This window comes from Oryctolagus cuniculus, chromosome 17, assembly GCF_964237555.1.
Source record: "Oryctolagus cuniculus chromosome 17, mOryCun1.1, whole genome shotgun sequence".
NCBI lineage: Eukaryota > Metazoa > Chordata > Mammalia > Lagomorpha > Leporidae > Oryctolagus > Oryctolagus cuniculus.
The window spans coordinates 23,156,884-23,176,644 of NC_091448.1; the positions used below are offsets into that span (position 1 = coordinate 23,156,884).

At 57.9% G+C, this 19,761-nt stretch overlaps 1 protein-coding gene across 2 annotated transcripts in view; it reads left to right on the top strand.

Moving 5' to 3' along the window:
- The window catches only part of PLXDC1 (plexin domain containing 1), a 44,469-nt gene that overhangs the window by 8,216 nt on the left and 16,492 nt on the right, over window positions 1-19,761 (top strand). For both annotated transcript variants that reach the window (XM_070060762.1, XM_008271394.4), the window contains exons 3-7: window positions 10,048-10,191; window positions 10,438-10,507; window positions 11,041-11,163; window positions 11,745-11,863; window positions 12,670-12,769. In XM_070060762.1, coding sequence (XP_069916863.1) covers window positions 10,048-10,191; window positions 10,438-10,507; window positions 11,041-11,163; window positions 11,745-11,863; window positions 12,670-12,769 — 556 coding nt within the window. The remainder of the gene's footprint in view (window positions 1-10,047; window positions 10,192-10,437; window positions 10,508-11,040; window positions 11,164-11,744; window positions 11,864-12,669; window positions 12,770-19,761) is intronic.

The following is a 19,761-nucleotide window of genomic DNA, read 5'->3' on the forward strand; positions in this document are numbered from 1 at the left end:
GTCTAGGGGTAAATCCAAGAGTGTGCTTTTCTGGGAAGTGTGCGCATCAGCCAGGATGTGCATGCACGAGTGTCTGAATGTTTTCTTGTGTTGGTGCGTGCCTGTGTGTGCACGAGTGTCCGGGTGTTTTCTTGTGTTGTGTGCGTGCCTGTGTGTGCACGTGTGTCTGGGTGTTTGCGTGTGTTGCATGTGTGCCTGTCTCTGTGAACGTTTCAGAGCTTCTGTGATGGGGGGTGGTGTATAGTGTGTCCCTGGGCGTGGGGGAGGTGCCTGGGGCAAAGAGGTAGAGACAGAGAGAGATCTTCCATCCATTGGTTTACTCCCCACATGGTCACAGTGGGGAGCCAGGAGCTTCATCCAGGTCTTCCATGTGGGTGGCAGAGGCCCAAGCACTTGGGCCATCCTCCGATGCTTTCCCGGGTGCATTAGCAAGGAGCTGGATCAGAAGCGGAGCAGCTGGGACACAAACTGGCACCAATATGGGATGCTGGCATCACAGGCGGAAGCTTTTCTTGCTCTGCCACAACACTGGCCCCCTATCTCTTTGTTTCCATGAGCGTTTTCTTTAAAAAGTCCATGCCAAAGGTCAATGAGGTCACACAGTGGGTGGGTATTAAGCTCCCACTTGGGACACCCACATCCCATATCCGAGTGCCAACCTCGAGACTCAGCTAATCTGTTTCCAGTCCAGCTTCTGCTAATGCAACCCTGGGAGGCAGTGGAGGATGAGTGCTTGCATTCCTGCCACACCTGCGGGAGAACCGGATGGAGTCCTGGCTCCTGGCTTCAGCCCCAGCTGTTTTGGGCATTTGGGGAGGTACCCAGAGGATGGAAGATATCCCCTCCCTCCAGTCTCTGTGACTCTGCCTTTTAAGTAAGCAAATCGGAAAAGGAAAATAAAAGACCAAACAGTGCTGACCGAGTACAAGGACAGCAGTCCCGCCCCCCTTCCGACCCCTGCTCCTGCCGCAGCCGGCGCCCTTGAGAGGTTCTCTCGGGCTCACTTCCTCATTTCCAAGTAATTTGCCTGCCCCCTGCCTCGTGATCGTGGTTGTGGGGTGTAGGGTTGTCTGGGGACCCCCTGTCACGGCGGGTGGAGCTCTGGCCGCTCTGCTGGGCCCCGAGCCCCCGAGGCTTTCCCTGGGCTCTCATCTTTGCGCTCAGTCCGCACAATCCACTTTCTGCCACACAAGTCCCGTGCACCACAAGCGGGTGTCACTGTGTCTGGGATAATTTTTGTTTTCCCTTGCCACTCCCCCAGCCCACCCCACCCCCACGCACTTAATTGGCCGCCTTACATGGCTGCGTTGTCCGTTGTCTTGCACATCATCCGCTGCCTTCCAGTTGAGGTTCCCGTGTGCTCTGGGTCAGTTCTCTTTCTTCCCACCTAGCCTCTCCTCCAGCCTGAGCCGCCTGCCCTCCCTTCCCCTTCGTCCTTGGAACCTCGGTCTGTCTGTCCTCTCTCTCCCTTGCGGGCTGCCTTGTTCCCTTGACCTTGAGTCTTCTGTGTCCAGCCGCACCCTTTGTTTGTGTGGCCTCCTGAGACAGTGCGCACAGGAGGCCGAGTCTCTTGGGTACCTGCGCCTCTGAAGATGCCTTTGTTCTGTCATCTCACTTGATTGATGGTTTGGCTGAATATAGAACTCGAGGTTAAAAATAAGCTTCCTTCAGAAGTTTGAAGTCTTGCCATTCTCTTCCGGTGTCATCGTGTAGAGGTTTGGTGTTCTTGTTCCTGACCTTTGTACCCCCCACCCCCACCCCTCCACCCTCCGCCACCTTCTGGAAGCGTTCAAGGTGCTTCCTGTCCCCCCTTCCCCTTCCCTGTGCTCTTAACTCACGCTGGCTCCATGCCTTTGCCCGTACTGGGTATCCAAGGACTGTGTTTCAGTCTGGAGACACACCTCCACTGGTTCTGGAAATTCTTTTCTTTTTTTTTTTTTTTTAAGATTTATTTTATTTATTTGGAAGGCAAAATTATAGAAAGAGAGAGAGAGCTTCCATCCACTGGTGCGTTCCCTGAATGGCCTCAACTGCTGAGGCTGGGCTGGGCTGGACTGCCACTCTCACATGAGTGGCAGGAGCCCATGTACCCGAGAAATTCTCTGCCTGCCCACCCGGGCGCATCAGCAGGGAGCTGGATCGGAAGCCGAGCAGCCGGGACTCAAGCCTGCGGCACCACACTGGCCCCTGTTTGATTTCTATGATGCTTTTCTGCCTCCCATTGCCTTTCCTTCCTACGATTTCTCTCCGAGAAACACTGTGTCTGCAATTATCCTTGAATTTTCTTCTCGCTTCCATCATCCATATTTTTTTCCTTTTTTTGCTTATTTATTAGTTTGTTATTATTGTTCCACTTTCTATTTCTACTACTGTATTGTTCATTTTAAAGACCTCTATTATTCTGATTATTTTCTTTTTTAATCCTCCTGTTCTTGTGTTGTGAGTGAAAGATCTCTCTCTGAGGATAGCCAAAGATTTTCAATTTGTTTTTGCCCTCTTCATCTTTGTTACTGATTTTTCCTTGTACCTCAAGCTCTGAAATGACTTTGCACTGTGGCAGCGCAGTGCCAGCATCCCATATGGGCTCCGGTTCGAGTCCCAGCTGCTCCACTTTTTTTTTTTTGGCAGGCAGAGTTAGACAGAGAGAGAGAGACAGAGAGAAAGGGCTTCCTTTTTCTGTTGGTTTACCCTCCAAATGGCTGCTCGTGCTGCGCCGATCCGAAGCCAGGAGCCAGGTGCTTCCTCCTGGTCTCCCATGCAGGTGCAGGAGCCCAAGGACTTGGGCCACAGCAGAGAGCTGGACTGGAAGAGGAGCAACTGGGACAGAATCCGGTGCCCCAACCAGGACTAGAACCCGGGGTGCCAGCACCGCAGGTGGAGGATTAGCCTAGTGAGCTGTGGTGCCGGCCCCAGCTGCTCCACTTCTGATCCAGCTCTCTGCTTTGGCCTGGGAAAGCAGTGGAAAATGGCCCAAGTCCCTGGGCTCCAGTACCCGCGTGGGAGACCCAGAAGAAGCTCCTGACTCCTGGCTTCGGATTGGCACAGCTTTGGCCGTTGTGGCCAATTGGGGAGTGAACCAGCATATGGAAGACCTCTCTCTCTCTCTCTCTCTCTCTCTCTCTCTCTGTTTGTAACTCTGATTTTATTTGAAAAATCAGTGATAGCAAGCGGGAGAGGCAGAGAGACACCTTCTATCTGCTGGTTCGCTTCCCAAACACCGGAGCCATCTCCAGCTGCCTCCCAGGGTCTGCATTTGCAGGAACGTGGATGGGAAATGGAGGCAGGACTCGAAGCCGCGCACGTGGATGTGGCTCGCTGCATTGCAAGCAGCAGCCCGGCTTGCTGCACCACGCACTGGCCCTGCTCCTTTCTTTATTTAAAACGTCGGCATTTTGTTTATCAACGTATCACATTTTTGACAGTCATTTCAAATTTGCCTTTAAAATGTTGCATTACAACTTCTTGGTGCCTTCCTCCGTGTTTTGGCTCCGCTGTACCTGTTGTGAATGAAGTGCCTGCCGCCCCCACCTCACCCTGGTCCAAGCCCTGGGGTGGCCCTGCAGGGAGCCTGCCCACTCGCATCCCGTTTGGCTCTGTCTTCCCCATCCTGGAGGACTGAGGAGCAGGACAGCTGGGGTGGGATGGTGGAGTGGAAGGCCACGGAGGAAAGGGGCGCCACCGCGAGCCCCGGAGGGCGATGCACACCCCTGGGCGCTCGATCCCGGCTCTGAATGCGTCCCCGCGTGCGTGTACCGAAACCACATTCCCAGTGCTCCAGTGTCACCTGTCCTAGGAAAGGTCACTGGAATCATACAGCTGTAGCCAGGCCCTCCCTGGCTGGTCTTCCCCCTGCGGTGTTTGTGGCTGAATCGATTCCCACGGATTCCCTGTTCCTTTCCTGGTGGCTGTGAACACGGTGTGAACCGACTGGTTTGAGAGCCTGCTGTCAACTCTGCGGGCTTCTGGAGGCCCGCCTCGGGGGCGTGTGAGCATCCTGCCGCCGCCTTGTTTTCCAGAGTGAGTAAGCCGGTTCACATTCACCCCAGCTGCGTGTCACGGTTCTTCCAGTTTCTCCTCCTCATTGCCAACATGTGTTACCGCCTGATTTTTTTTTTAAGATTTATTTTGTAAATGTATTTGAAAGGCTGAGTTACAGAGAGAGAGAGGGAGAGACACAGAGAGTGAGCTTCCATCTGCTGAAGGAACCAGGAGCTTCTTCTGGGTCTCCCACATGAGCGCAGGGACCCAAGCATTGGGGCCATCTTCCACTCTTCTCCCCAGGCACATTAGCAGGGAGCCGAATTGGAAGTGGAGCAACCGAGATTCGAACTGGTGCCCACATGGGCTGCTGGCATCTTAGGCAGTGGCCTAACATGCTACACCACAATGCTGGCCCCTGTATGTATTTATTTATTTTTAAGAAAATGATCATCCATTTTCTTTTTAAAAATGTTGTTTATTTGAGAGTCAGAGGTAGAAACAAGTGGACAGAGAGAGCAGAGAGAAAGAGAAAAAGAGAGAGAGAGAGAGAGAGAGAGAGAGAGGTCTTCACCCACTGGTTCATTCCCTCAAATGTCTGCAATGGCCAGGCTGAGCCAGGCTGAAGCTGGAAGTCGCGAGCGCAGTCTGGCTGTCCCACATGGGTGGCAGGAACCCAGTGTCTTGAGCCATCACTGCCACCTTCTGGGGTCTGGTAAATTCGTGCGCTGCCTCCTCTCTGTTCTGTGCCTCTTTTCCTAACATTTGGTGCCCCATGGAAGAGGCACCAATCTGCAACTCTTTTCCTAACAGGCCCCTGCTACCCACGTGGGAGACCCAGATGAAGCTCCTGGCTCCTGGCTTCAGCCCGGCCCAGCTCTGGCTGTTGTGGCCATTTGGGGAGTGAACCAGGGAATAGATAAATCTTTTTTTTTTTTTTTTTTTAAGAAACTTTTCCTGTGCTTGTTAGTCATTTGTATATCTTTGGAGAAATACTGGTTGAAGTCCTTTACCCGTTTTTTCCCTTTGCCTGGTTTCCAGCTGGGCTGTCTGTCTTGGGAAAACCTCTTCCCGCTCTGAGGTTGTGCCGTCCCCGTCTTCTGGGAACACTGTTGGCACAGAGGTACCGCGGGAGGTGACGGGCCTCGCACAGGGTTAGAAGTGGTGAACGCTGGATGGGCTCTGGATCGGCTCCGGCCCCGGGACGGACCAGCCGGTGTACCTAGGACGGGCTTGGTCTGGGCGCTGAATACCAGCACCCTGGGAAACCCCTCAGTGCCAGGCAAACTGGGACGGCCGGTCCCCATCCTGTGGGTCAGCTCAGACAGCCACCGTGTCTGCTACAGTCTGAGTGTGTCGGAGAGGCATTGCCCACGGCAGTGCAGGGTGGAGAGGCGAGCTCTTCTGGACGGCCCCGCTCGTGACAGTGGAGCCCTCACGAGTGGCATCAGTGCCCTCAGGGAGGAGCTCCGGGGGGCCCCACGCGGCCCTCCCATCGCGCAGGTGCAGCAACAGGGCGCCCTCTGCGAAGCCTTCCTTACGGAGTCCGCTGGCGCTTGGTCTGGGCCTCGCCAGCCTCCAGGACTGTGAGTGGGGTTTCTGCTGCTGCTCGGCCGCCCAGGCTCAGGCGCTCTGTGGTGGAAGCCTGCACAGACGGCTCAGAGCATCACTGATGCAACGTTAACCCCAAAGACCCCAAAGCATCGCAGGCGAGAGTAGGGACTCAGGGAGAGAGAGGGCTTCCTGGCCTCGGATCTGAGCCCGTCCGACCCCCACGGCGAGCCTGAGTGCCAGGGGAACGTGCCCCCACCCTGGGTCAGGGGAGCCGTGCCCCTCCCAGGGGCTTTGAAGCAGGGAACTCACCCAGGACACGGAGAGTGCATCGGTGAGTTCGTCCCAGGGCTGCTGAGCGCCGGTAACCGGGAAACCGTTGGGAGAAGTGTGGGTTTCTTCTGAGTGGACTGATGCGAAGCCATTGTAAGCGACAGTGGGACACACACTGTTCACACCAAAACTGCTTCGGATCTCCGGAAATGTAGCAGAAGCAGCCCGCAAAACTGGCTGATCGCCCGGATGACGACTCTGGGAGATTATACACACAGGCAGGAAAGCCGTCAGCGGGGAGCGGGCCGTTTAGGACCCCGTGAGTGAGGGGAGGCCAGTTTCTCTTTTCCTGCTGTCCTGTGTGGCCGGGGCTCTATGAGACACACTGATGCCGCACAGACCCTCAGGCAGGCCAGCTTCCTCCAGCGGCCTGCACGGGTGGAGTCGGTGCCAGGATGGGATGAGTCTTCCATTGCCAGTGTTGGGTCAGCGGGAAATCTCGGCTGGAAAGCCAGGCCACACCCTGCCCTCCAAGCTAATCCAGACGTGCGTTTCCCAGGCTTGCTCCGGGCAGCCTCCCCACTCTGACACCTCCTTACCCGCTGCACGCAGAGGCCAGGATGCCTTGGTCTAATCTGGGTTCCCTTGCGAGGTTGTCTCCTCACTGTGCCTGCATGATGACACGTGTGCCGTGTGGGCCTTGTGAACATGGCTGGGGCTGCTGGGTGGCATCTGACTCCATTTTCTGTTGCTGTAACAGAATACTTGAGACGGAGTCATTGTTTAAAATGTATTTGTTTATTATTTCTATTTCTTTAGAAGATAAAGAGACAGAGGCAGACACAGAGAGATCTCCCATCTGCTGGTTCTCTCCCCAAATGCCTATAGTAACTGGGCCTGGGCCAGGCTGTAGCCAGGAGCCCAGAACTCATGCAGGTCTCTCACGTGGGTGGCGGGGACCTAAGTACTTGAGCCACTACCTGCTGCCTCCCCAGGTGACAATGAGCAGGTGAGCTGGACCTGGAGGTGGAACTGAGCCTCCAACCACACTCTCCAGTATGGGATGTGGGTGTCCCAAGTGGCCCAGCACCCACGTGGATGTTGGGCGATTTATAAAGAACAGAAGTGACGTAGCTCGTGGTTCTGGAGGTTGGAAGCCCAAGATCAGGGGGCTGTACCTGGAAGAGCCTCGGGCTGCCTCGTAACACCGCTGGAGAATGAAGGGCGAGTGGCCGTGTGTGGGAGACAGAACACCCGGGGTCTCTTGCCGCATCTCGTGCCATCCTGCGGGGATGGCAGTAATCTCTCCAGGATCTGCTCACCTCCTGTGGGTTCCACCACCTCCCAGCACGGCTACACCCGGGCCAGATTTCAACACGAGCTTTGGAGAAGACAAACCATGGTCAAGCCATCGCACTTGGAGGCCTGAGGCGAGGGCAGTCCTGACGGCAGGTGACACAGTGGAGGCTCATTCCATGGTTAGTCCACACAGCCGTGAGGCAGGCGTTTCCTTCCTGGGAACAGAGAGGTGACGTCACCTGCCAGGGTCACACAGCTGGTGAGTGGCATGACCAGCACAAGAACCCACAGCATCTGCCATTGCAGTGTGAGCTCTTAATTATCATCTCCTTGGGATCAAAACTGAGTGACGTCTGTTTTTTTTTTTTTTTTTAATTTATTTTTTTTATTTGAAAGGCAGAATGACAGAGAGGGAGAGAGAGTTACAGAGAAAGCTCTTCCATCCTCTGGTTCACTTCCCACAGCTAAGGCTGGGTCAGGCCGAAGCTGGGAGCCTGCAGCTCCATCCGGGTCTCCCACAGAGGTGGCAGGTTCCCAAGTCATTGGGCCATTGTCTGCTGCCTCCTAGGCTATTTAACAGGAAATCAGATGGGAAGAGGGGGCCTAACTTGATCCCAGGGACTCCAGGATGGGACGTGGGCCTCCTGAGTAGTGGCTTAATGTGCCGCTGGGGGCAACATCCGAATTCGGGTGCAGCTTAAATTTTGCTCTGCGCAGAACCCCTTGGGAAGCTGTCGCCAATGTGGATTCAGAGGCTTTGGGTGGGGCCTTGAGCTTGAGCCTGCATCTCTGACGCGCTCCCGTGCGCGCTGCCAGGGTTGCTGGTCCTGGGGCACACTCTGAGCAGCAGGGAGCCTGAACAATCCCTGCTGGTCTCCTGAGCCCCGGTGGGGGCCCGCCCCCAGCAGCGCCGGCAGCGCCTCCTGGACGGGACCCAGCTGAGCGCTGGCCAGGCCTCTCCGGCAGGCCCTGCAGGGCACCCTTGGTTGTCTGCCCCAACATTTCCACCTGCCAGTTGGCTGGCAGGTGACAGCCGATTGTGACAATTTAGCCAGAGTTCCTGTCCAGACAGGTCTTGAGCTCAGCCAAGGTAAATGCAGCCCCGCTGTCAGAAATGAAGTGCCTGGCGGGCCTCCGGGCGTCAGTGAGAGAGGCAGAAGTGACACTGTCGTGGCGGGCACTTAGGATGGGGCTGGCAGCTCTGCCCGCAACGCCTTGCTGGGACAGGTCCAGTGCAATCGTTGTAAAGGCTCCGCTCACCAGATGCCCGTGGGGGGATGGGCCCTGTGCACTCAGAGCTTCGTGGTGGTAAACTTGGCCATATCTTTTCAAGAATCCCATGAGACAGGTGACTGATGAGGGCACTGATGATCATGGAACGGAGCCAGTTCTTGAACTTGAGTCTGTCCGGCTTCCTCTGGGTCTCCCACGTTCCCAGGCACATTAGCAGGGAGCTGGATTGGAAGTGGAGCAGCCAGGACTTGAACCAGTGCCCATAGGGGATGCTGACACTGCAGCCCGGGGCCATTTTCTAGGTTCCATTTTCTAGGAACTTTTGAAATGCCCTGTGTACTGCACCTTACCACCTGCCCAACAGGAGTGGGGTTTAGGCTGTGGGGTAGCCCAGCCCTCAGTCGGTGTCTGAAGCCCATCAGCCTCTGGGGCTCCCCCTTGGTGGGTGTTAGTCCCAGCTTGGCCGGGGCGTCGTCCCGCAGTCTCTGGGGAGCTGTGTGCGGTCCCCTGCGAAGTCTGCTGGCCCCTTGGTCTGGGCCTCGCCAGCCTCCAGGACTGTGAGCGGGGTTTCTGCTGCTGCTCGGCCGCCCAGGCTCAGGCGCTCTGTGGTGGAAGCCTGCACAGGGGGAGGCGGGGCCAGCCTGGGGCTTCACTCTACTTTAAGCGTGTGTGTGTGTGTGTGTGTGTGTGTGTGTGTGTGTGTGCATGCCTGGGACGGTGTGGAGGGAGGGAGCCAGGCTGCGGCAGGGGGAATGACCGCCCCCCCACCCCTCCCCACTCTTCACTCATCTTCAGCGGGGCGCCGGCCCCCAGGTCCCCAGAGTGTCTCAATTATCAGAAGAGCATCTGCCTCCCAGTGGGTGGGGAGGGCAGGAGCCCGCGTCCCTGCTGGGCCCAGGGCAAGGGCTGGCTGGGCAGCTGGCAGCTTGGCAGGGACGGCACGCTCTGTTCTGCTGCTGCCAGCAGGCTGACCAGTGACCCGCAGCGCCCAGGACTCTGCAGGGGCGGCGGCACCGGCTCTGTGCCTCCCGCAGCCAGGGAATGCGATGCCATCGCCCTTTCTGCCAGCCGTCTCCCGGCCCCCTCCAAACCCTGGCCTGAGTGGGCCTCTGCAGGGGCACCTAGTCCCCAGCCCCTGGGCCAGACTTGTTGATTTTCCCTGCTCAGGCCCACAGTAGTGGCTCAAAAATAAGCTCCCAACGCTTCCTTGCTGCCCAGCCCCCCCTTCTCAACCCAGCTGCCCACAGGCGAGCCCTGCTTTCAGAAGCCCAACCTCTTCCCTCAGACTAGCAACTCACCAAGATCAAGGGCCAGCCTCCACCGTTAGACAGGCACATTCAACGATCCTGGTTTCTTCTCTCAAGGGCATGGACGATGTCTTCCTGTTGGTCAGGGACATCCCCGAAGGTGGCCGCTCTGCGGGGTCCATCCTGCTGTTCCCTTGTGCTCTAAGCCGGGCTCGGCCTTGGGCGTTTGTCTGGGAATAGCTGGGCCAGGCCTGGGCGTGGAGGGTGTGCGTTTGGCTGGGGTTACGGCTAGGGCTAGGACTATGAGCAGTCCCGGGCCCAGCTGAGCCCCAGGGGCTCCCAGGCCTACACTGCCCTCTCTGCCCCAGGTACAGTCTCTCACAGGAAATCTGAGCGGGGAGGTGCCAGGTAGTCCCTGCACGCCTGGCTGCTCATGGCCCCTGGGGTTTGTCTTGGGTGCCGGTAGGAGGACAACCACAGCTACTATGTGTCCCGTCTGTACGGCCCCAGCGAGCCCCGCAGCCGGGAACTGTGGGTAGATGTGGCCCAGGCGAATCGGAGCTACGTGAAGGTCCACAGAGTCCTCTCCAACACCCACCGGCAGGCGTCCGTGAGTGCCCCGGGCCCCCGCGGGAAGCCCCGGGCTGGGAGGCTGCTGCTAGCCCACCCGACCTGGGCAGCGGCCATGGCTGTGGCCTGAGGGCTGCGCTTAGGGGCAGACTCCCCAAGAGATGCCCAGGGGCTTGGCCAGAGTGGGGGTGCCTGCCTGTGGCCCTAGGGACCTGCCTGGGATGTACTTGCCCCCACCGTGTCCAGACAAGCGTGGGGCCGCGCTGACTCCTCCCGTCCCCCGCAGAGAGTTGTCTTGTCCTTCGACTTCCCTTTCTACGGGCATCCTCTGCGGCAGATCACCATAGCAACTGGAGGTGAGGCTGCCCCATGGGGCCTGGGGGAGGGTCGGCGATCTTGGCCTGAACTCTGGGGCCCATTGGAGACAGGATTGGGTGCATGGCTCTGTCGGGAGCCCCATTCTCGAGAGGGAGCTTGGGGGATGTCAGACATCCCCCTCACCTCTGCTGACCCGTGTGTGCATGCATATGTGTGTGTGTGTGTGCCGGGCCAGTGTGGGCAGCCCTGGGGTCCCTGTAATTCTGAGTGCATGAATGAGGGAGAGAGGGGGACCAGTGCTGAGAACCTTGGCTCCTGGGAACGGGCTCCCCATTGGCAGGAGGACCCATCAATTCCTGTACACGCCAGCTGCACCTGCCACTTCCCCAGGGACAGGAGGGGTGGGAGAGCCGTCTCTGCTCTGGGTACTTGGCCCCATACGTGCCAGACCAGGGGTCCCAGCCGCCTCCAGCCCCATCGGGACAGGCCCTGCTGCCCTCGGACAAGAGACCCCCAGAAGCAGTTCCCCCGGGGCCATCTCTGGGGACTCGCTGCACCTCTCGCACCCTAGGCTTCATCTTCGTGGGAGATGTGACCCACCGCATGCTCACAGCCACGCAGTACGTGGCCCCCCTGATGGCCAACTTCAACCCCGGCTACTCCGACAATTCCACAGTTGCCTACCTGGACAATGGTGAGATGAGATCTCAGAGTTTAAATCACTCAGCTCCAGCAATCCCTTTGGTCAGGCCCCTTGGAGGGGTCTGAGGCTCAGGGTGGGCAAGGGACTTGCCTGAAGTCCCGAAGCCAGGCAGCTGTTCCACCTTTCTGGGCTCAGTTGACTCATCTGTAAAATGGGCACAAAATGCCTGCTGCCTCCAGGATCTCATGGGATAACATGGCAGTGCCTGGTGCGTAGTGGGGTAACATACGTGGCAGGGTCTGTACTATCCCTTATCCTCACCAGGTGGTTCCTCGAGTACCACCTGTCCCGGGAGAAGTGTTATTTCTCCTCTTTCTCCTTTTTGACTCCAGGGGTCCAGGCGGGCAAACAGGAAGGGTGTGTGTTGGGTAAAAAACCATCAGGTCTGCTGTCCAGCGGCTGACACGGGGTCCTCCACCGCTTGGGGGCCAGGCTGGTGTTTGAGGGGGTGCCCATTTCCTGCTCCCTTAGATTTGCAACCTCAAAGGGAACTGTCCGGTGGCCACTGCGCTGTGGCTGCCTTGGGCGGGGCTCTCCCCGTGCAGCCAGGTCTCCTCCACTCCGCTCTGCAGGGACAGTCTTTGTGGTTCAGTGGGACCACGTCTACCTCCAAGGCCGTGAGGACCGGGGCAGCTTCACCTTCCAGGCAGCCCTGCACCGGGACGGCCGCATTGTCTTCGGCTACAAAGAGGTGAGCGGGCTGGCTGCAGGGCTGGCGGGGGCTTGCCTGCAGCAGGTGTCTGGAGAGAAGCTACGGGGTACCAGGTCCAGGGTTTGGTGCCGAGGGTGCAGCTGGTGACCTGTGGGCCCTGTCCTCTGGGAGCGACAGAAATGATGGGGACTAATGGAGGCTCACCACTGAGACAAGTGCTCCTAAGAGGAGCTACCAGGTGCTGGTCGAGCCTGGCACGGGGCTCTTCGCCTTGCCAGAGACTGGGGCGGAGGGGTAGGGGAACTTCTCTGGGGAAAAGACCTGAAATGTGCAAGATGAATAGGAGGTAAGGAAGCAAAGAGGAGAGTGGGTGTGTTCCAGCAGAGAGGAGGGTGTGCACAAAGGCCCTGTGGCAGGACCGTGCGTGGCTGGAGGGGAAAGTGAGGAGGTGCAGAATTGCTTTAGAAACAAGGCCACTGTAGCTTTGGAGCGGAGAACAGATTGTTGGGGGCCTGGAGGAGTTGCTGGGAGATGATCTGGGGTCAAGACGCCCGCAGCTTAGAGCAGGGAGACGGATTTGAGAGCCACCTAGCAATGACTTAGCCGGATCTGCGGATAGGGGAGGGAGATGAATGAAAGGGTGGGATCGGGATCCAGGCTGACCCCCGGCTGTGGCCTGCGTGGACGTGCGGGAAACCTTGGTTTTGGATGGGACACCGGCATGGAGATGTCTTTGGGTCCTCCCAGGGCTGACTGAGCAGGCCGGCACCGGGGCTGGGTGGGGAGGGGAAGGCAGGGCTGGCCGGTGTCTTTGGGGTGGACGGAGCTGCTTCTCCCCACCGCAGATCCCTATGTCTGTCCTGGAAATCAGCTCCTCCCAGCACCCCGTGAAAGCGGGCCTGTCAGATGCCTTCATGATCCTCAACCCGGCCCCTGGTGTGCCAGGTGAGTCCCCTCAGTCGGTGGCACCCAGCCAGGTGTGGGGGGGGGGGGGAGACGGCAGGGTCAGGGGAGGAAAGGAGGCGCAACCAGGCCCCGTTTCTTTGGCGCAGCACGAGGAGTGTTTTTTCTGCAAAATCGCCAGTAGGAGGCGCTGCTCTGGTTGGTGAGGGGGAGGGAGGCAGAGTCCCTCTCAGCACCTGCTCCACTTGGAAAACCTCCAAAGACCTTCAAGAGCGGGTTTTGAGTCCTCCCAGGTCACAGCGGCTCCCCACCCCAGCAGATAAAAGGAATATCACAAGGTGTCGGGGCAGGAATCCAGTCCCAGCCAGGCCGCTACCTCTGTCCTTTGGCAAACCACAGCCCCTCTCTAGCCTCACTTGCCTCGTCTGTCAAATGGGGCAGTAGCTAGGGGGGTGCGTCTTCCCCCAGCTCTGCCTCCTCCACTGACAGGGCTAGGCAGACACTAGGCTCAGAGCTGCCGAGCTGTGAGTGCAGCGTTCCACCGGCCGCAGACCCCAGGCGGCTCTGGGGAGGGGCTCCTGTCTGATCTTCTCCTCTGTGCTAGATGGGGCTGGGAACCTTCTGAACTCGACCCTGGCCGTGCCAGGCTGGGAGAAGGGAGGTGCGCGGGAGCCACCAGGACGCCCTCTTGTGGAGGGGCGAGGCAGCACCGCGCTGTGACGGCTGGGGGAGCCGGGATGCTTGCGTGTGTTGGTGGCGTACAGCCAGTACTTGCCTTCTGATCCCCTGCTGTGTACCAGGCCACCGTGGTCTGGGTTTATTTATTCATTTTAAAAGATTTATTTTGTTTATTTGGAAGGCAGAGTTATATATAAAGAGGGAGACACTGTGAGAGAGGTCTACCATCCACTGCTTCACTCCCCAAATGGCTGTAATGGCCAGAGCTGGGCCACGCTGAAGCAAGGAGCCAGGAGCTTTTTCCTGGCTTCCCATGCAGGTGCAGGGGCCCAAGCACTTGGACCATCCTCCACTCCTTTCCCAGGCCATCAGCAGAGAGCTGGATCAGAAGTAGAGCAGTGGGGACTCAAACCGGAGCCCATGTGGGAGGCTGGTGCCACAGGTGGAGGCTTAACCTACTACGCCACAGCGCTGGCCCTGCGGTTTATTTCTTTATCTGTGAAGTGGGCAGAAGAGTGATACTTTGCCTCCCAGAGTTACTATGAAGATGAACGCAATCCTGCATATAGAGGGTTTGGCCCTGTGCCTGCCACGCTGGCCCTGTGGTCCTGTATGAGAATAGCTTCCCGGGGCAGGCAACCAGCCTAGCAGTGAAGATGCCAGTGCAGAGCCCTTATCAGAGTGCCGGGTTCGAGTCTCACCTCCGTTTCGGATTCTAACCCGGCAGTGATGGCTTCCTGCCACCCGCATCAGAGATCTGAATTGAGTTCTGGGCTCCTGGCTTCAGCCCAGCCCAGCCCTGACCACGGTGGGCATTTGGGGAGTGAACCAGTGGATGGAGCGCTCCGTCTGCTGTCTCTGTCTCTCTGCCTCTCAAATTACAATAAACAAAAAGCAAAAGTTCTTCCCATGCTATCATTTACAACTCAGAATTTTACATTCCAGCGAGACACTGGGAATTGTAGCAAACAGGGCAGGTCTAGGAGCCGGTGACACCCCGACGCTGGTGGGTCACAGGTCAGACGCCACAGCCACGGCGTTGTCCCGTGGCTTCTGTGGCAGTTGGTGTCTTCGCTCGGTGACACAGCCCCCTCCGAGATGACTGATGCTGTCTGGGGATCCAGCCGCGGGGAAGCGGGAGCAGGCCCTGCCCTGCCCTCACCTCTGTGTGATCCTGGGAACAAGGGCCTGCTCCCACCTGAGTTTGGGTGGAAGTGTTCCGGAAATTGCATCCCTGTTGTCTGAGGTTGTGAGCGTGGATGCTCAGGCGTGGACTTCAGGAGGTCCGGGAGCGGAGCCCGTTCCCACGCCCGTGTCTCCCTGGGACAGTAGCCGGGCGGCCTGCGGGGCTGCAGATGGGCCCAGTCCGTCCATGCCCGTCCATGCTTTTGGAGGTGACAGGGACGTTTTTTATTTTTTTTTTTTATTTTTATTTTTTGACAGGCAGAGTGGACAGTGAGAGAGAGAGACAGAGAGAAAGGTCTTCCTTTTGCCGTTGGTTCACCCTCCAATGGCCACCGCAGCCGGTGCGCTGTGGCCGGCGCACCGCGCTGATCCGATGGCAGGAGCCAGGAGCCAGGTGCTTTTCCTGGTCTCCCATGGGGTGCAGGGCCCAAGCACCTGGGCCATCCTCCACTGCACTGGCCACAGCAGAGGGCTGGCCTGGAAGAGGGGCAACCGGGACAGAATCCGGCGCCCCGACCGGGACTAGAACCCGGGGGTGCCGGCGCCGCTAGGCGGAAGATTAGCCTAGTGAGCCGCGGCGCCGGCCCAGACAGGGACGTTTTTAATGCCAGCATCATTTGACGCAGCTAAGCGGTTAGATGGGTCTGATACTCAGCCCAGCAGGTAGGGATTTGTTTGGATTAAGTTGAGCTGCAGATAACAAGAGGCCCCAAATAACCAGGGCTTGAGCAAGACAGTTCCGGGAGAGCCCCTGGCCCGCAGAGCCTGTAATCCCCACGGATGTCCCCGTCTTGCAAGCCAGCTTAGTTGCACAGAGAAGGTGGCGTCGCTGTCCTCGTACCCGGCCCCCTCCCTGCCTGGGGTGCTGTGAGGCCTGGAGCCTGACTCCCCGCTGGCAAGGACTTCCCCCAGCTACTGAATCCCCTCCCCCGCCCCCAGCTCCAAAGGCTTCGCCCCCACCCCCACCCACACTCTCAGTTTCCCTCCTGGAGCCGAGGGAAGGGGACTCAGGAGAGCTGGCCTCGCTCTTCCCTGGGCCGGGAGGGGGTCCGCAGAGCTGCCTGCCCTGGGTGCACCTGTGAGCAGAGCGCTGGGGCCCTGCACGGCGGTCTCTCTGGCTGCAGGGACAGGCAGAAGTCAGCGCCATTTCCTCTGTCATTTGCTTGAGTAAGTCTGCACCTCCTGCCCGGCACCAGAGCCACAGCAGCACGGCGGCATGAGGAGCGCTGGAGGTCTGGTTAGCGGCTTTATGACGAAGGCTAGAGCCTGCCTTTCTCAGGCCCACTTGAGTCCAGATGGTGCCAGAGGCCTCTGCGTCCTCTGTGTCGGCTGCGGGGCGGAGGTCCCAGTGCCCTGCCGGGGGCAGCCGTGCCGTGCCGTGCCGTGCCGGGGAGGAGCGGCTCTGCCGTTCCCTGCACCTGCCTGCCCTGAGACAGGACTCTAAAATTGGAGGGTTTGGATCCCCGTGGGGCTTCCCTCGCTTCCTGTTCTGTTTTGCTGCTGCTTTGCTCCCTCTCGCCTTTTCTTCTTCCTCTGCCCTTTTTTCTACCTGGCTTTAATGCTGGGAGCCATCCCCCTGCCTCTGCCTCTGAGCTGAGAGCGCCATGGGGTCCCTCTGGGGCTGCAGATGACTGACTGAATGCGTGACCAAAAGAGCAAAGCAATGAACAAATGCGTGGAGACTGCTCCCCTAGCCATCTTCTGGACTTAAAAAAAAAGATTTATTTATTTACTTGAAAGGCAGAGTTACACAGAGAGATGTGAGAGAGAGAGAGAGAGAGAGAGAGAGAGAGAGAGAGAGGTCTTCCATCTGCTGGTTCACTCCCCAGTTGGCAGCTACGCTGATCTGAAGCCAGGAGCTTCTTCTGGGTCTCCCACGCGCGTGCAGGGGCCCGAGGACTTGGGCCATCTTCTTCTGCTTTCCCAGGCCATAGCAGAGTTGGTTCAGAAGAAGAGCAGCCGAGACTCGAACTGGCACACATATGAGATGCTGGCACTGCAGGTGATGGCTTTACCCGCTACGCCACAGTATGGCCCCCTGGACTTTTTTTTTTTTTTTTTTTTTGTAGATTATTTATTTATTTGGAAATCAGAGTTACAGAGAGAGTGGAGAGACAGAGAGATCTTCCGCCTGCTGGTTCACTCCCCAAGTGGTCACATAGGCTGGGGCTGTGCTAGACTGAAGCCAGGAGCTTCATCTAGGCCTCCCATGAGGATGCAGGGGCCCAGACACCTAGGCCATCCTCTGCTGCTTTCCCAGGTGCATTAGCAGGGAGCTGGATCAGAAGTGGAGCAGCTGGGACGTGAACCGGGATGCTGGTGTCGCAGGTGGTGGCTTAACCCGCTACGCCACAGCGTCGGCCCAGGGACGTTTTTAATGCCATTGTCATCTGTGCCTGGAGGGAGTCTGTGGCTGGGCCTTTCTGTCTCCGGACTTCTGGTCAAACTGGAGGCTCTCCCAGGGGCAGCTGGCATTGAATTAAGTTCAAGCCAGCGCCATCTCCTGGCTGGGCAGGTGGGCGGCAGGGCTTTCGGCGTCTGGCCTTGGTACTACCGAGTTGTAGACTAGAGACAGAGATAAAACAGAAGTCTCAAACCGCCAGCAGTGCGGCCTGGGGGCTGCCCCCGTCTTGTCCCTGGGAGGATCTGTTAGTCACGGGGACGGGCGTCATCAGCGGCCGAGCCCCAGATGTTGGCAAAGGAATCCACCAGGCGACCGTCTCCAGCGGGCCAGGAGGACTGTGTATTAAGAAATTAAAACAGGCCCACAGCTGTACCCTCAAACACTTGGCAGTTGTTGGGAGCCCATGTTTTCAATTAGAGACGTTTCCACACGCCCACCCTGGCCCCTTCCTGCCACCGCTCTCCTGGCCCTGCTGGCAGAGCCCAGCTCACTGCTCTGTGCCTGGGGCCCCACCCAGCTCTGCTCCCAGCCTGGCGTGGGGGGCTCACCTAGTTCTTGCTGTGACTTGCGTTTTCTTTTCTTTTCCTTTTTTTTTTTTTTTTTAAAGATTTATTTATTTATTTGAAAGGCAGAGTTACAGAGAGGCAGAGGCAGAGAGAGAGAGAGAGAGAGAGACACCTTTATTCTGCTGGTTCATTCCCTAAATGACCACAATGGCCAGAGCTGCACCGATCTGAAGCCGGGAGCCAGGAGTTTCCTCTGGATTTCCCACGTGGGTGCAGGGGCCCAAGCACTTGAGCCATCTCCTACTGCTTTCCCAGGTAATAGCAGACAGCTGGAGCAGAAGTGGAGTAGCCGGGACTTGAACCGGCGCCCATATGGGATGCCTGCACCACCAGCAGTGGCTTTACCCACTACGCCACAGCACAGGCCCCAGTCTTGGTAAATTATAATGTGTTATTTAGAATATTATCAGCCCGTGGGTTAATTTTTCTGAATCTCAGCTTCTCCACTTGTGAAGTGAATGGCAGTGAAATTTGATTTTTTAATTAATTATTTATTTGTTTGAAAGGCAGAGTTACAGAGGGAGGGGGGAGGGAGAGAGAGACACAGAGAGAAAGGTCTTCCATCTGTTGGTTCACTACCTAAATGGCCACAACAGCCAGGGCTAGACCAGGCCAAAACTAGGAGCCTGGAACTCCATTAGCAGGGTGCCGGATCATAAGCTGGGACTTGAACCAGGGCTCCTATGGGATGCCAGCACAGGTGGTGGCTTAACCCACTGTGTCACAGCACCAGCCCTTGAAATTCGACTTCATTCCCTGACAGCTCTCCACCTGGCGAAGCCGTGCCCCGCCCCATCTCTCAGAAAGCTGGTGCCTGGCAGTGCTCACCTGGTGGGCGCCTACCTGGGCACCCCTCATCCCGCCCGCTCTTTCTCACTATTGTCCTAAGGTGTGGCCTGTTTCTTGATCCTTCCTGGGATGGAAGGAAGAGAGAGAAAAGCTTATTACAAAAGATCCAGCTCTGATCAGGAGCATGGTCTCCTCAGTCTCCCCATCTCCTGCTCCTCTCACTCGGCCGGGAGCATCGTGTGACCCGAGGGTGGCAGATGGAGGCTCCTGGGGACAGGGCCATGGGTGGTGCTGGCCTTGCAGGCACAGGCTCCCCGATGCTGACTCCTGTTTAGTTCCTGGGGGTCTTCACAGGCCCCCAAAGCCAGAGCAGCTTTTCACTGCTCAGGATGATGGCCCAAGGTTTTTGGGGCCCAAGGGTCCGCCGTGAACCTGCAGCTGGGCACCACCGTGTGGCGGAGGAAAACTCGCTTTGGCGCCAGGCCAGCTGGGTTCAATCCTGAGTTCAGTAGGAGGGCGCAATTCCAAGACTGAGGATGAAGAAATGATGGGATGCAGCTGAGAGCCTGCTCAGTGCTGAACGCTCTCCTAGATTCTTCACACCGGAGGGGGGGCAGGGGGTGGGGTCCAGGCCGGCTCAGGACCCGCCCTTCCGTGGAAGCCCCGCCCCCTTGAAGCTTTTGCTGCAAACCAGCTGAGTGAAAGACTTACTGCCCCCACCCGCTCTGAGAAAAGCCGATTCAAACCGGCTTACCCAGGAAGGGGGCCCGCTGGGGAACACTGAAGTGGCCCCATTACCAAAAAAAGAGCCAGCTGAATAACCGGGAAGTGGGCACCAGGCCAGGTCCCGGGACTCCGGAACCTGGAACACCGTCAGCACCCCACCCCATCCCAGCAGCACTTCCTGCTTCTCTCTCTCTCTTTCTGCATCTTCTCAGCTTCCCTATCAGAGAGCGGAAAAGTCCCAGGGAAGCTCTCTGATTGGTGCAGATCACATCTGATGCCCAACCCCGGACCAATCGCTGTTTGGCCAGGGAGGCGGGATCCTGAAAAAAGATTTGGCTCTGATGTAGTCCCAGGGGGACTGGGACTGGGCTGGGCACAGTTCCCCAAAGGGAATGCTGTTTCCAGATGTGCATGTGGTGGGCGGGCCGCTGGGCAAGCCACACACGGCGTGGCCCTTTCCCCAGGAGAAACCAAACTGCTAGGCTCTGTGACCGCTGGCTGTGTGCCTTCCAGAGCGGAAGGACAGCAGCCCCAGTCCGGCTGGTGTGGTGGCGCAGTGGGAGGTGCCAGAGCACCCCGGCTGCTGTTTTGGGAAGCGCCTTTTCATCTGCAATTCCAGTTTTTTCCTCGAAAGGGGCTATGGCAGGTGTTTCTGTCTTCCCACTCCACAGACAAGGACCTGAGGC